General features: G+C 45.6%; 1 protein-coding gene across 1 annotated transcript in view; it reads right to left on the bottom strand.

Moving 5' to 3' along the window:
* Positions 1 to 1880: 1880 nt before the first annotated feature.
* Positions 1881 to 15189, bottom strand: part of cdh2 (cadherin 2, type 1, N-cadherin (neuronal)) — an 82492-nt gene continuing 69183 nt past the window's right edge. Inside the window, exons 13-16 of the mRNA XM_041840239.2 lie at positions 10653 to 10886; positions 9547 to 9686; positions 7650 to 7811; positions 1881 to 2126 (exon numbers count right to left, since the gene is read on the bottom strand). Of these exons, the coding sequence (XP_041696173.1) occupies positions 1920 to 2126; positions 7650 to 7811; positions 9547 to 9686; positions 10653 to 10886 (743 nt within the window). The 3' untranslated portion in view covers positions 1881 to 1919. The remainder of the gene's footprint in view (positions 2127 to 7649; positions 7812 to 9546; positions 9687 to 10652; positions 10887 to 15189) is intronic.

The raw sequence follows: 15189 nt of genomic DNA, 5'->3' as shown, positions 1-15189 counted from the left end.
CCACAGTCACATATTAACAGCCCACGCCTTCTTCTCGATCCTCACCACACTACTGTCTATAATGGAGAGACAGTGCGCCCTGGGGATGGAAGGATGGAGAGGAGAGAGGAAAGAGAAAAGATAGCCCTGTAAAAAAGATGGAACCCCTGGTTTGGGGTTAGGGAAGGGAGTGTCCCTCTCCCTGTGTGTGTGTGTTTTTGGTTTTACTATCCTTGTGGGGGACATAATTCCTCACAAGGAACATTCGGACAAGTGGGACCATTTCACTGGTCCCCACAGGTTTAGGTTTAGGGATTAGGTGTTAGGTTTATGAGTTAAGGTTAGGTGTTAAGGTTAGGTTTAGGGATTTGGGGTTAAGGGTTAGGTTTAGGGGAAAATAGGAATTTGAATGGGAATCCATTTTTGTTCCCCACAAGGATAGTAAAACAAACATTGTGTGTGTGTCTGTGTGTGTGTGTGTGTGTGTGTGTGTGCCTGCGTGCGCATGTGCATGTGTGTGTATGTTTTTGCAAAGATTTGGAATCCTTCTGGTATAATGAAAAGGTAAAAACATGCAAAAAACGTTTAATCTGTAATCAAAATTATACATATACAAGGTTCTGGACAGTAGCATTTGTTTCAGAGACCATGCTCAAAAAATAACAACAACAGAAAATAAGATACAATCTGTACATATTTGTGTTTACAGTGAGTAGCCAATCAGAGAAGAGTACCAGAAGAACACTAAGGCAGATGAATGGACAGAATCAAAATATTCATCATGATCGTCGTATTGGTTTAGTCAGAGTTGGGGTCAATTCATTTTTAAGTTAGTCAATTCAGGAAGTAAACTGAAATTCCAATTCCACATTTTTCTCAAAGAGAAGCATTGAGGAAAATTGGAATTGGAATGTACTTCCTGAATTGACTGAAAATGAAATGGAATTTACCCCAACTCTGGTTTTGGTCGACTCCACCGACCAAACCTCAGAGTAACAAAACAATATCTCTGCTACAATATGTAGGACTGGTGACTCGTTTTAGTTAGCAACCAGCTGCATAAGTTAGAATGTGAAAAAAAGCTTAAAACAAAACAAAGAAAAACAGTGAAACTATCTAGAGTCTTTTATAGTTTACTGTACATGTCTTCACTCAATGCTCTCGATCCAACAATGGGGAGTGTTCATCCTGTGTGTTTCCATGGCAATGACGATGGCGTACACACTCTGGCAGTGAGGTGTAACCCGAACACACACACTTTGACACACTACACACACGTGGCGAAGCGTGCGTTCCACATTTTAAACATCCGCTCTCTTACAGCCTGAAATCCCAGCAAGAGTCAGGACCTTAAAAGTCATGATGAACAGAAAACTTAAACAGAATCAAACGAATGTACAAAAAGGCACGTTTTACCCCAGTGCTTCTGTACTGTGAGATTCAAGTGTAACTGAGCGTCTTTAGCATCGCTAACCGCTGAGCGCGAGCCCAGGCTCTCTCATTCACTGTTAACCACCAGTCAAAGTACCAACGGTCGGTTTCCTTCCAATGCTCTCCTCTGAGCGTTAAGTTTCCCTAAGCATGTGGGCTAACACTCCGCTAGCCTCATTTAGCCTGTATGCTAACAGGCTAAGCTAGCAGTCGCCACACAAACGTACTCGATCTGTTAGCGACCCTTAGCATGTGGTCTAACACCCCACGCTAACCTCAATGATCCTGCATGCTAGCAGGCTAAGATGGCAGTTGCCACACCAACGTACTCCATTTTGTTTCTGATCCTCTGTTCCAGTCCGCCAAAATAAAAGTCTCTTCACAACCAGCACTCCTTCAATGTCCCATGATTTTTTTAAAGTGCCACTCACACCCCCACCCCCCCCACCCCACCCACCCACCCACTGCCCCTTTCCAGACCCCTCTCCGGCCCCAGCGAGGAGCTAGTCCTAGTCGTCCCCTCCTCCGTAGAGGTCTGCCAGCTTGCGGAAGCGCGGGCCCCAGTCACTGAGGTAGTCGTAGTCCTGGTCTCCGCCGGAGGAGGACGAGTGAAGGGAGCTGAGGGAGCCGGCGGTGGATCCGCTGCCCTCATAGTCAAACACCAGCAGGCTGTCGTAGGGGGGCGCCGTCGGGTCGTTATCAGCTGCCTTCAGACCCTGGGGAGGGAAGAGGAGGGGTAGAGGATAGATGAGGGTTGAGAGAGAGAGCGAAAGAGAGAGAGAATGAGGGAGAGATAGGTAAAGGGAGAGAGTAAAGGAGAGATAACGAGAAAGAAGGGGAAAAGAGAAAGAAAATAGGGAAAAGAGAAAGAGGTGGAGAGAGGTAAAGGGAGAGAATAAATACGAGCCAGAAAGAGAGAAAAAGCAGGAAAAAAGAAGCAGAAGAGAGAGAAACAGAGGGAGTGAGAGATATAGAATGAATGAGATATAGGGAGCAGGAGAGCAAGGGGAGAGGAGAAGAAGGAGGGATTATGGAGGGAGGAGGAGAGAAGAGAGGAGGATTTAGGTCAGGCTGGACAGATGCTGGGTCGTCTCTCTGAGGAGATTCAGCAGATTACACGCACGCACGTACACACACGCGCCTGCGCCCTACCACACCACAGCTGACAGAATTTATTATAATAACTTTCTCTTTAAGTGTTATTATTGACTGATGTCTTGTCTCAGTGCTAAAATTAATAAAACAAATCTGATAAGCTGAAGCTCTATATACATGTTTTGGGGATTTCTGCATGCCATACCCCCAACTGTCTCCTTAATATGATTGACTTGAGGAGTGAGGCAGTGGAAGAAGCATCGGCTTGTCATGTCTGCTAGATTAAGCTGTCTAGATCAGCTTGCCATGTATGACAGCTCACCTCATTATTCAGAGCTGTGTTTGGCAGACATCTCTATCCTGCCTGCCTAACCTAGTGACACACACACACACATACATACACAGCGTAGGAAGCACAACTTCATCAACTGAAAGACAGGTATAAACCGCTCGGCAAGCATGATCCATGTCTAGATATAGATATAAACTCACATAGATTCAACACATATTACAGTTACCACCTCAGTAGACTAACTGAGATTCAGCTGTTATTCCATTCTGTTGTATAGCTGACTGTAGTAGCTGGAGGCAAAAGCTAGTCTCTCTCTGGGATTAATGAAACTCAATGGATTTACTTTGCATAAAGGGTGTGACCATTGAACATGTTGAAGAAGTTGAACTCCTAGGAGTAACATTGGATGGTCAGTTATCATGGTCAAGTCATATTGACAAAGCTGTTGTGAAGATGGGGAGAGGTATGTATGTTCTAAAGAGATGTTCTGCATTTTTTACACAAAGATCAACTGTACTAGTTGTTCAGGCTCTGGTCTCGATTACTGTCCGATAATATGGTCAGGTGCAAAACAGAAAGACCTAGCAAAGTTGCAGCTGGCTCAAAACAAAGCAGCACACCTTGCCCTTAAATGCACAGACCTAACATAAAAAAAAAATGCATGATAGTCTTTCATGGTTGAGGGTTGAGGAGAAATTGACAGCGCCGATAGACATGGTCGCCTGGTTCCTGGCTCCTAAGCAGCTTGGCAGTATTACATTTTTTTTGTGTGTTATTTCTCACATTATTAGCTTAGAACGTTCTTTGCATTATTACATACAGCCGGAAATAACTTTTAGATATCAGAGCAGCGGTAACTCACCAGTATTTCGACCAGAAATACGACTTTCCTGAATTGGATCCTTTGTTCATGGAGAAGAGGTACGCGGAGTGGACTTTAATCCGACTCAGGAGGCGTGCAAACCATCCACCACTTCCGAGTATATTACTCGATAATGTTCATTCCCTGGACAATAAAGTAGACGAGCTCAGGGCGAACATCTCCTTCCAGAGAGACATCAGAGACTGTAACATACTCTGTTTCACAGAATCATGGCTCTCTCCGGATATACTGTCCCCGTCCATACAACCAGCTGGGTTCTCAGTACATTGCGCAGACAGGAATAAAGAAATCTCAGGGAAAAAGAAAGGCGGAGGTTTCATGATTAACTAATCATGATTAACTACTCATGGTGTGATTGTGGTAGCGTACAGGAATTCAAGTCCTTTTGTTCACCCAACCTAGAATACCTCACAATCAAATGACGACCTTGAGAGAATTCTCTTCGGTCATCGTCACAGCCATTTATATTCCCCCTCAAGCCGATACCACGACGGCTCTCAAGGAACTACACTGGACTTTGTGCAAACTAGAAACCGCATATCCTGAGGCCGCATTTATTGCAACTGGGGACTTTAATAAAGCAAATTTGAGGACAACGCTACCGAAGATTAACCAACACATTGCCTGCGCTGCTTGCGCATCAAAAACTCTCGACCATTACTATTCTCCCTTTCGGGACGGCTACAGGGCCCTCCCCCGCCCTCTCTTCGGCAAATCAGATCACGCCTCCATTCTGCTTCTCCATTCCTATAGGCAGGAATTCAAACAGGAAGTACCCGTGGTAAGGACTGTTCAAATGCTGGTCTGACCAATCGGAATCCATGCTTCAAGATTGATTTGATCATGCGGACTGTGATATGTTCTGGGTTGCCTCTGAGAATAACACTGACGTACACACTGACACTGACTGAGTTCATAAGGAAGTGTATAGGGGATGTTGTTCCCACCATTCCCTATCCAAACCAAAAACCATGGATAGATGGCATCATTCATGCAAAACTAAAAGCGCGAATGTCCGTATTTAACCACGACAAGGTGACTGGGAATATGCCCTCCGTAAGACAATCAAACAGCCAAAACGTCAGTAGAGACAAAGTAGAATCGCAATTCAACGGCTCATACACGAGACGTATGTGGCAGGGACTTCAGACAATCACGGATTATAAAGGGAACACCAGCCCCGTCGCGGACACCGACGTCTTACTACCGGACAAGTTAAACCCCTTCTTCGCCCGCTTCGAGGAAAACACAGTGCCTCCGCTTCCGAGGACTGTGTGCTCTCGTTCTAAGTGGCTGACGTGAGTAAGACATTTAAGCGTGTTATACCATCTGGACATGAGGAATAGCTATGTAAGAATGCTGGTCATTGACTACAGCTCAACCTTCAACACCATAGTACCCTCCAAGCTCATCATTAAGCTCGGGGCCCTGGGGTCTGAACCTCACCCTGTGCAACTGGGTCCTGGACTTCCTGACGGGCTGCCCCCAGGTGGTGAAGGTAGGCAACAACACCTCCACTACGCTGATCCTCAACACAGGGACCCACTAGGGTGCGTGCTCAGCCCCCTCCTGTACTCCCTGTTCACCCATGACTGCATGCACACGCACGTCTCCAATTCAATCATCAAGTTTGCAGACGACACAACAGTAGTAGGCCTGATTACCAACAATGACGAGACAGCCTACAGGGAGGAGGTGAGGTCCCTGGCGGAGTGGTGCAAGGGAAATAACCTCTCCTTCAATGTCAACAAAACAAAGGAGCTGATCGTGGACTTCAGGAGACAGCATAGGGAGCACACCCATATCCACATCGACTGGGCCGCAGTGGAGAAGGTGAAAAGCTTCAAGTTCCTTGGCATACACATCACTGACAATCTGAAATGGTCCACCCACACAGACAGTGTGGTGAAGAAGGCGCAACAGCGTCTCTTCAACCTCAGAAGGGTGAATTTTGGCCCATTCCTCCTGACAGAGCTGGTGTATCTGAGTCAGGTTTGTAGGCCTCCTTGTTCGCACACGCTTTTTCAGTTCTGCCCACAAATTTTCTGTATTATTGAGGTCAGGGCTTTGTGATGGCCACTCCAATACCTTGACTTTGTTGTCCTTAAGCCATTTTGCCACAACTTTGGAAGTATGCTTGGGGTCATTGTCCATTTGGAAGACCATTTGCGACCAAGCTTTAACTTCGTGACTGATGTCTTGAGATGTTGCTTCAATATATACACATCATTTTCCTTCCTCATGCTGCCATCTATTTTGTGAAGTGCACCAGTCCATCTTGCAGCAAAGCACCCCCACAGCATGATGCTGCCACCCCCGTGCTTCACGGTTGGGATGGTGTTCTTCGGCTTGCAAGCATCCTCCTTTTTCCTCCAAACATAACGATGGTCATTATGGCCAAACAGTTCTATTTTTGTTTCATCAGACCAAAGGACATTTCTCCAAAAAGTACAATCTACAAACCGTAGTCTGGCTTTTTTATGGCAGTGTTGGAGCAGTGGGTTCTTCCTTGCTGAGCGGCCTTTCAGGTTATGTCGATATAGGACTTGTTTTACTGTGGATATAGATACTTTTGTACCCGTTTCCTCCAGCATCTTCACAAGGTCCTTTGCTGTTCTGGGATTGATTGCACTTTTCGCACCAAAGTACGTTCATCTCTAGGAGACAGAACGTGTCTCCTTCCTGAGCGGTATGATGGCTGCGTGGTCCCATGGTGTTTATACTTGCGTACTATTGTTTGTACAGATGAATGTGGTACCTTCAGGCATTTGGAAATTGCTCCCAAGGATGAACCAGACTTGTGGAGGTCTACAATTGTTTTTCTGAGGTCTTGCCTGATTTCTTTTGATTTTCCCATGATGTCAAGCAAAGAGGCAATGCTGAGTTTGAAGGTAGGCCTTGAAATACATCCACAGGTACACCTGATGTCAAATGATGTCAATTAGCCTATCAGAAGCTTCTAAAGCCATGACATTATTTTCTGGAACTTTCCAAGCTGTTTAAAGGCACAGTCAACTTAGTGTATGTAAACTTCTGACCCACTGGAATTGTGATACAGTGAATTATAAGTGAAATAATCTGTCTGTAAACAATTGTTGGAAAAATTACTTGTGTCATGCACAAAGTAGATGTCCTAACCGACTTGCCAAAACTATAGTTTGTTAGCAAGAAATTTGTGGAGTGGTTGAAAAACGAGTTTTAATGACTCCAACCTAAGTGCATGTAAACTTCCGACTTCAACTGTAAATATGTGTATGCGACCAATAAAATTGTATTTTATTTGACTACTTCTCTTCTAGTCTTTTTTAGAAACATTCATGTGTTGACAATGCCCAACCACTTGTCTAATCTATTTGCATACACTTCAGACATACCCCAGCAGACATGCCACTATGGGTTTCTTCACATAACCCAGACCAAAAACAGATTTAATGCATCGCTCAGTTATCTATAGAGCCATGTCATCATGGGATGCTCTGCCACAAGAGGTTACTCAGGCAAAAAGCAAGTTTAGCTTAAAAAAACAAATAAAAAAACATATCACAGCGCCTCTCCTCTGTCTAAAGATCTAATTTAACTGAACTGTATATAAGAATATGAATATGTATATACAATATGATAGTGTCTAAATAATATTTTTTTTATTCTGTACTTTGTCATGTATTTGTATGTTTTATGTGGATCCCAGGAAGAGTAGCTGCTGCATGTGCAATAGCTAATGGGGATCCTAATAAACTAAACTAAACCTTAAATTAGCCAGCCGGGCCTGCCCATGTCTGTACCACGTTAATCTGCACTGTTAGCAAAGCTAATTAAGAATTACACAGAGGCAGGGAGGGCTCCCTCTCCTTCTGTGTCACACAGTGAGTCACATACACACACACACACAGTCATGCACACACAAGCATTAACACACATACACACACAACCCCCACTCCCCCAACAGAAAAACACACACTCCGTAGCTACCTCATGGATGAAGTCTCCTATATCTCCTGGGTGGGGTGCAGCAGAGCGGAGGGGGTACAGGTGGTCCTGGTGGAGGGGTCTCTCGTCCATACGCCTGATTCCCACCTTTACCATCTCTGGCTCCAACGCGTCGGGCTGCTGCAGCTGACTCAGGTCATAGTCCTGGAGAGGGGGAGGGAGAGTGTGGGGGATACAGAGATGTGGGGATAAGAAAGAGAGGGTTGAGGGAGGGAGGAGAGAGGGTGGTGGAGGGGGAGAGGGATAGAGAGGGAGAGAGGAGGAAGAGAGAGAGAGGGACAGAGTGAGTGAGACAGAGAGAGAGAGAGAGAGACAGAGAGAGAGAGAGAGAGAGAGAGAGAGAGAGAGAGAGAGAGAGAGAGAGAGAGAGAGAGAGAGAGAGAGAGAGAGAGAGAGAGAGAGAGAGAGAGAGAGAGAGAGAGAGAGAGAGAGAGAGAAGGTTGTGTGTCTGAGTGTCTGATTCATTGATGAAACATAAAAATAAAACCTGGTCATGTAACCACCTTGGGCATTGTTCACTGCAATAGTTAACCACTGAAACGGTTTCAGGGGAGAGCTGTGAATGCCGCCATAACGTGAAGGACAGAGAGAACAGGAGAGGAGGAGAGGAAATGGCGGGATAAATACAGAGGGGTTTGTCCCTGGCCTAGGCTATATTGTTATTTTCCAGACAGAGGAGAAGAGGCGCAGGCTGAGTCCCCAATGGCACCCTATTCTCTTTATACTGCACTACTTAGCTGGGCTTTGTCACTGCTCACCATGCTCAATCTTTGATACCAGGATGGTAGGCTAGGTTCACAAAAAGCTGATGAAATTGTATTATCACTTTAAAACGTAACGTGCAGTGTGGGTGCGTGCGTGTTTTTCATTTGAGAGGCTTTGTCTGCATCCCAAATGACACCCTAATACCTTTATAGTGCACTACTTTTGACCAGGGCCCATAGGGATGCACCCTCTGCTATTGGCCTCAGTGTACCATACTAGCCGTTTAGCACCAGAGAGCCAGACTGCGTGACTGCTCCTGTAGCTGTCTCCAGCCTAGCCATGCCCCATAGCCCCTCCCTACAAGGGGTCCCAGACAGACAGACATTACTAATCCATCCCACAGCAGGGGGGGTGATCAGGGGGAACTAGCCGCTCCACTCTCCAACAGTTCATTTCCCAGCACTGCCGATTCCCCGACGAAACAATTTCCCCGAACAGCGGGAGGGAGGGGAGTACCATCCATCGCATTGAAAGATGGCCTCTCGCCCCTAACCCCACTTCCCATGCCATCGCCATGGCGATAAATGTTTATCACCCCCTCTCAGAGCTCCATTAATATCCAATGACTGGTTGGCTAGGTCCTACAACCCCCAATGTTACAGTTCATCAGTGTGTGTGAGTGTCTGTGTGTGTGTGTGTGAGTCACAGATGGCTGGTGGTATCTTAATTGGGGTGTACGGGCTCATAGTAATGGCTGGAACGGAATAAATTGAATGTTATCAAGCAGATCACACACATGGTTTCCATGTTTGATACCATTCCATTTACTCCGTTCCAGCCATTATTGTGAGCTGTCCTCTCACCAGCCTCCTGTGGTGTTAGTGTGTGTGTACATCCCTCCCTCATGTCCACTGTATATCCTCCTTGCCTCCCCCCTCCCCATTTAGCCCAGCACTGTCCTGTCTCCAACTAGCCATCGTTAGCGAACAGCTAACTCTCCATCTAAATCAGCAGCTGGTTGACTAGCGGCTATGCTATCATTATGCTAACGCTAGCAGCGTGATTAGTGTGCGTGTGTTCAGGCATGTGTGTGTGTGTACCTGGTCCTCCTCTGTATGTGTGTGTGTCCATCCATCAGTGTGTGCGTCCATCTGTGTTTGTGTGCTTACTCTACCTGGTCCTCCTCTCCTCCTCCCTCTTCGTCGTACTTCAGTATGTTGTCTCTGACATCGTCCTCCGGGTCAATGAGCAGCTGCTTGGCCTGACGTTCCTTATCCCTCCTCTTCATCCACATCACAAAGAACAACACCATCACTACAGAGAGAGAGAGAGAGAGAGAGAGGGAGGGAGGGATGGAGGGGGAGATGGATAATTAGAACTTCACCACCATTTCATTTGATCAGTTTAAAAGTGCTAACATCAGCACCAGTGCATGTTGCATCAAAGGCCACATTTACACTACATTCGCTTATCACTCAAGAACACTCAGAGAGAGAGCGAGAGAGAGACAGAGCGAGAGAGAGAGAGAGTAATTGAGAGAGAGAGAGAGAGAGAGAGAGAGAGGTAGAAATGAGGGGAGGGGGAGAAGAAAAATGGGGAGGAAGGAAGGAGGCAGGGTAGAAGAAGATAGAAAGAAGGTAAGGATGAAATCCTATAAACAGACGATATGCAGCTTTAGTTTTAATTCAACCATATTTCTCTGCCATGTAAAGAGAATCAGGAGAGGAGTTTTAAAGCTTGACGGGAGCTTGATCAGCGATTGCCTGGTTTGATCCACATAATCTGGGCGGATTTTCAGAGATTGACTGGGAGGAGGGGGTGGGAAGGCTGGGTGGTAAGGGGGGAGGTAAGGGGGGATGGGGTACAATATGGGGCAGGCTGGGGGGTAGGTGGGCGAGGCTGGGGGGTAGGTAGGCAAGGCTGGGGGGGTAGGTGGGAGAGGCTTTGGGAGATTGGTGGAGGGCTGTCAAGAGGCTGTCATGGGGGGGGTTCTAGGCAGTGGGGGAGGGGTACTTATCTCCTAAAGTGGGGTGCTTAAGTTTGGGGTAGGCAGATTTAGGGATAGCTTTGAATGTAGCTACTGTAATCTACTGTAGCTGCTGTCTGGGGGGAGCAGTGGGGATGCCAAACGTTTACATAGATTATGTTCTATAGCATGCGTTTGTACTGTAGCTATAAGAAGACCCTGCTAGGAGAATGAGGCAGAAGAGGGTGGGGATATGGTGTGTGTGTGTGTGTGTGTGTGTGTGTGTGTGTGTGCCTGCATACAACCAGACTGACCTAGCATTATGATGATACAGATGAGGATGGCGATGATGGCTCCAGTACCCAGGCCTGCTGCGATGATGCGTTCCATGTCCACACAATCTCCATGGTGATCACACTGGCACACCTTGACCCTCAGGTAGGATGTATTGGACATGGGCAGGTTGCCGGAGTCTGTGATGATGATTGGAACCTCGTAGATACCACTCTCCAGAAAACCTATCCGCAGCCTGATCTGAGCATATTCACCTGGGATACGGCCACAGACAGACAGACAGAACGAGAGAGAGAGAGAGACATATAGTTAGGGAGGAAGGGAGGGGGGATTAAGAGAGAAATAAAGAGAGGGGATAGACAGGGAATGAGGGAGGGAGAAAAAGAGAGACAGATAGAGAGAGAAGTCAGGTTACCACTAGAAGTCTAGAAGTCAGCTTACTACCAGTATTTATTTTATTTTTATTATTCTTTTTTGTAATTGATGTTAATATTATTACCACTATTAACAATACAATAGTATTGCTTTATCACTAACAGTCTAGTATATTTCTGTCTTATTTGACCATTGTTGTTTTACACTAAGTGTACAAAACATTAGGAATGCCTTCCTAATATTGAGTTGTACACCCTTTTGCCCTCAGATCAGCCTCAATTCGTAGGGGCATGGACTCTACAAGGAGTCGAAAGCAATCGACAGGGATGCTGGCCCATGTTGACTCCAATGCTTCCCACAGTTGTGTCAAGTTGGCTGGATGTCCTTTGGGTGGTGGACCATTCTTGATACACACGGGAAACTGTTGAGCGTGAAAAACCCAGCATTGTTCCAGTTCTTGACATGCTCAAACCGGTGCGCCTGGCACCTACTACCATACCCCGTTCAAAGTCACTTAAATCGTTTGTCTTGCCCATTCACCCTCTGAATGGCACACATACACAATCCATGTCTCAATTGTCTCAAGGCTTAGAAATACTTATTTAACCTGTCTCCTCCCCTTCATCTACACTGATTGAAGTGGATTTAAGAAGTGACATCAATAAGGGATCATAGCTTTCATCTGGATTCACCTGGTCAGTTCATGGAAAGAGCAGGTGTTCTTAATGTTTTGTCCACTCCGCGTAAGTGTTTACTTTGACAATGTACAGTGAGGGAAAAAAGTATTTGATCCCCTGCTGATTTTGTATGTTTGCCCACTGACAAAGACATGATCAGTCTATCATTTTAATGGTAGGTTTATTTGAACAGTGAGAGACAGAATAACAACAGAAAAACCCAGAAAAACGTATGTCAAAAATGTTATAAATTGATTTGCATTTTAATGAGGGAAATAAGTATTTGACCCCTCTGCAAAACATGACTTAGTACTTGGTGGCAAAACCCTTGTTGGCAATCACAGAGGTCAGACTTTTCTTGTAGTTGGCCACCAGGTTTGCACACATCTCAGGAGGGATTTTGTTCCACTCCTCTTTACAGATCTTCTCCAAGTCATTAAGGTTTCGAGGCTGACGTTTGGCAACTCGAACCTTCAGCTCCCTCCACAGATTTTCTATGGGATTAAGGTCTGGAGACTGGCTAGGCTACTCCAGGACCTTAATGTGCTTCTTCTTGAGCCACTCCTTTGTTGCCTTGGCTGTGTGTTTTGGGTCATTGTCATGCTGGAATACCCATCCACGACCCATTTTCAATGCCCTGGCTGAGGGAAGGAGGTTCTCACCCAAGATTTGACGGAACATGGCCCCGTCCATCGTCCCTTTGATGCAGTGAAGTTGTCCTGTCCCCTTAGCAGAAAAACACCCCCAAAGCATTATATTTCCACCTCCATGTTTGACGGTGGGGATGGTGTTCTTGGGGTCATAGGCAGCATTCCTCCTCCTCCAAACACGGCGAGTTAAGTTGATGCCAAAGAGCTTGATTTTGGTCTCATCTGACCACAACACTTTCACCCAGTTCTCCTCTGAATCATTGGCAAACTTCAGACGGGCCTGTATATGATGTTCATTGGCAAACTTCAGACGGGCCTGTATATGTGCTTTCTTGAGCAGGGGGACCTTGTGGGCGCTGCAGGATTTCAGTCCTTCATGGCGTAGTGTGTTACCAATTGTTTTCTTGGTGACTATGGTCACCAAGAGATCATTGACAATATCCTCCCGTGTAGTTCTGGGGTGATTCCTCACCGTTCTTATGATCATTGCAACTCCACGAGGTGAGATCTTGCATGGAGCCCCAGGCCGAGGGAGATCGACAGTTCTTTTGCGTTTCTTCCATTTGCGAATAATCACACCAACTGTTGTCACTTTCTCACCAAGCTGCTTGGCGATGGTCTTGTAGCCCATTCCAGCCTTGTGTAGGTCTACAATCTTGTCCCTGACATCCTTGGAGAGCTCTTTGGTCTTGGCCATGGTGGATTGTTTGGAATCTGATTGATTGACTGATTCTGTGGACAGGTGTCTTTTACACAGGTAACACACTGAGATTAGGAGTACTCCCTTTAAGAGTGTGCTCCTAATCTCAGCTCATTACCTGTATAAAAGACACCTGGGAGCCAGAAATCTTTCTGATTGAGAGGGGGTAAAATACTTATTTCCCTCATTAAAATGCAAATTTAATTATAACATTTTTGACATGCGTTTTTCTGGATTTTGTTGTTGTTATTCTGTCTCTCACTGTTCAAATAAACCTACCATTAAAATTATAGACTGATAATTTCATTTTTATTTTTTTTTATCCCCCATGTTTTTTATATATATACTCCCCTTTATTACTTTTCAACCCCGCCATCCTTTCCCTACTTGGAGTAAATTAGTGAACAACAATGCCCAGGCCTCTATTTCCGGTCTATACTTACTATCTACACCTTATGGACACAGTTAATTTTACAATAATTCTATTATATATATATATTATTTATTTTTTTGGCTCCTGAACTTCTTCTACTCTCAACCTCTCCGATCATTTTCATGATGTCCATCCGGTTTGCTTCTATATGCCATATCTTTCTAACTGTGCTCTTTCCCAAAAGCTCCCAACATACAACCTATATACTTATTATGGACACAGTATGCTTACATTATTAGCTATCTTTGTTATTATTTGTTGTTATTTGTTATTAGTCCCATCCTTCAACTCTATTCAATACCTCCCATCTATCTCCTAACACCATCCATATTGGATTTCTATTTGCCATATATATTTCAACCGTACTGTGATGTTTTACAAAAGTTCTGAACCTTTCTATTCTCATTGCTTCTACAGAATTAAAAAGAAACATTTTTGCTAAAAGTATTATTATATTATTGATCGATTGACTATGACTTTTCAGATCACCCAGTAATGCTATCTGAGAGGTTAGCTCCAGGTAAATATAGCAATCCTTTAGCCATTCCTGGACCTGTGTCCAAAAACAAGCTACAAATGGACAGAACCAAAACAAATGATCTAATCATTCTGTCTCTTCACAGCAAAATCTGCAGAGCTGGGAAGATTGTATCCCCCATATAAATAACATTCTATTGGTAGCAAGAATTTTATATAATAATTTAAATTGAAAGATTCTAATTTTTGAATCCGGTGTCGTTTTGCGTGTCAGTTCATAAACACTATGCCATGGGATCGGTACGTCAAAAATCTCTTCCCAACTATTTTGCAATCTTGTCACGCCCTGGCTCTGGGGACTCTTAAATGTTGAGCCAGGGTGTGGATTTTCTATGTTTAGTTTTCTATGTTTTTTGTTCTAGATCGTTTAGTTCTATGTTGGCCAGGGTGGTTCCCAATCAGAGGCAGCTGTAGCTCGTTGTCTCTGATTGGGTACCATACAGCCTGTTGGCACCAGTTAGTTTGTGGGATCTTGATCCGTAAAGGTTTGGTGTGTGTAACCTCAGGACTTCACGTATCGTTGGTTTGTTGTTTTGGTTTTGTTCGTGTGTTAAGTACTAATTAAAGATGTACGCTTATCATGCTGCGCCTTGGTTCCACGAGTCATCAGTCAACGTTCGTGACAGAAGATCCCACCAAAAAAGGACTAAGCAGCGTGTCCAGGAACAGACATCCTGGACTTGGGAGGAGATCCTGGACGGGAAGGGATCCTGGACTTGGGAAGAGATTCAGGCCAGAATGGATCGCCGTCCTTGGGAGGAGACTTTGGAGGCGCGCTACAGAGAGGAGCAGCGGCATCGCAGAGGGTACCGGCCGAGGAGGAAGCCCGAGAGACAGCCCCAAGAAAATGTTTTGGGGGGTCTAAAAGGGTGGTTGGCGGAGCCTAGAGTTAGAGCAGAGCCAACTCCCCGTACTCAGGCTAGGAAGCGTGAGACTGGGCAGGCTCCGTGTTATGCGGAGCCACGTACTGTGCCGCGAGTGTTCCGGCACAGTCCTGTACGTTCGGTGCTAGCACCACGCTCGTGTCGTGCTAAGATGGGCATGCAGCCAGGACGGGGTGTGCCGGCTCAACGCTCGTGGCCTCCAGTACGCCTCCTCGGTCCCGTATATCCTGCGCCAGTGCCACGTGCTGTAGCGCCAGTACGAGTGCATAGCCCTGTACGTCCTGTGCTGATGCCTCACACA

This window comes from Coregonus clupeaformis, chromosome 20 (genome assembly GCF_020615455.1).
Source record: "Coregonus clupeaformis isolate EN_2021a chromosome 20, ASM2061545v1, whole genome shotgun sequence".
NCBI lineage: Eukaryota > Metazoa > Chordata > Actinopteri > Salmoniformes > Salmonidae > Coregonus > Coregonus clupeaformis.
This window is presented reverse-complemented; position numbering and strand designations above follow the sequence as displayed.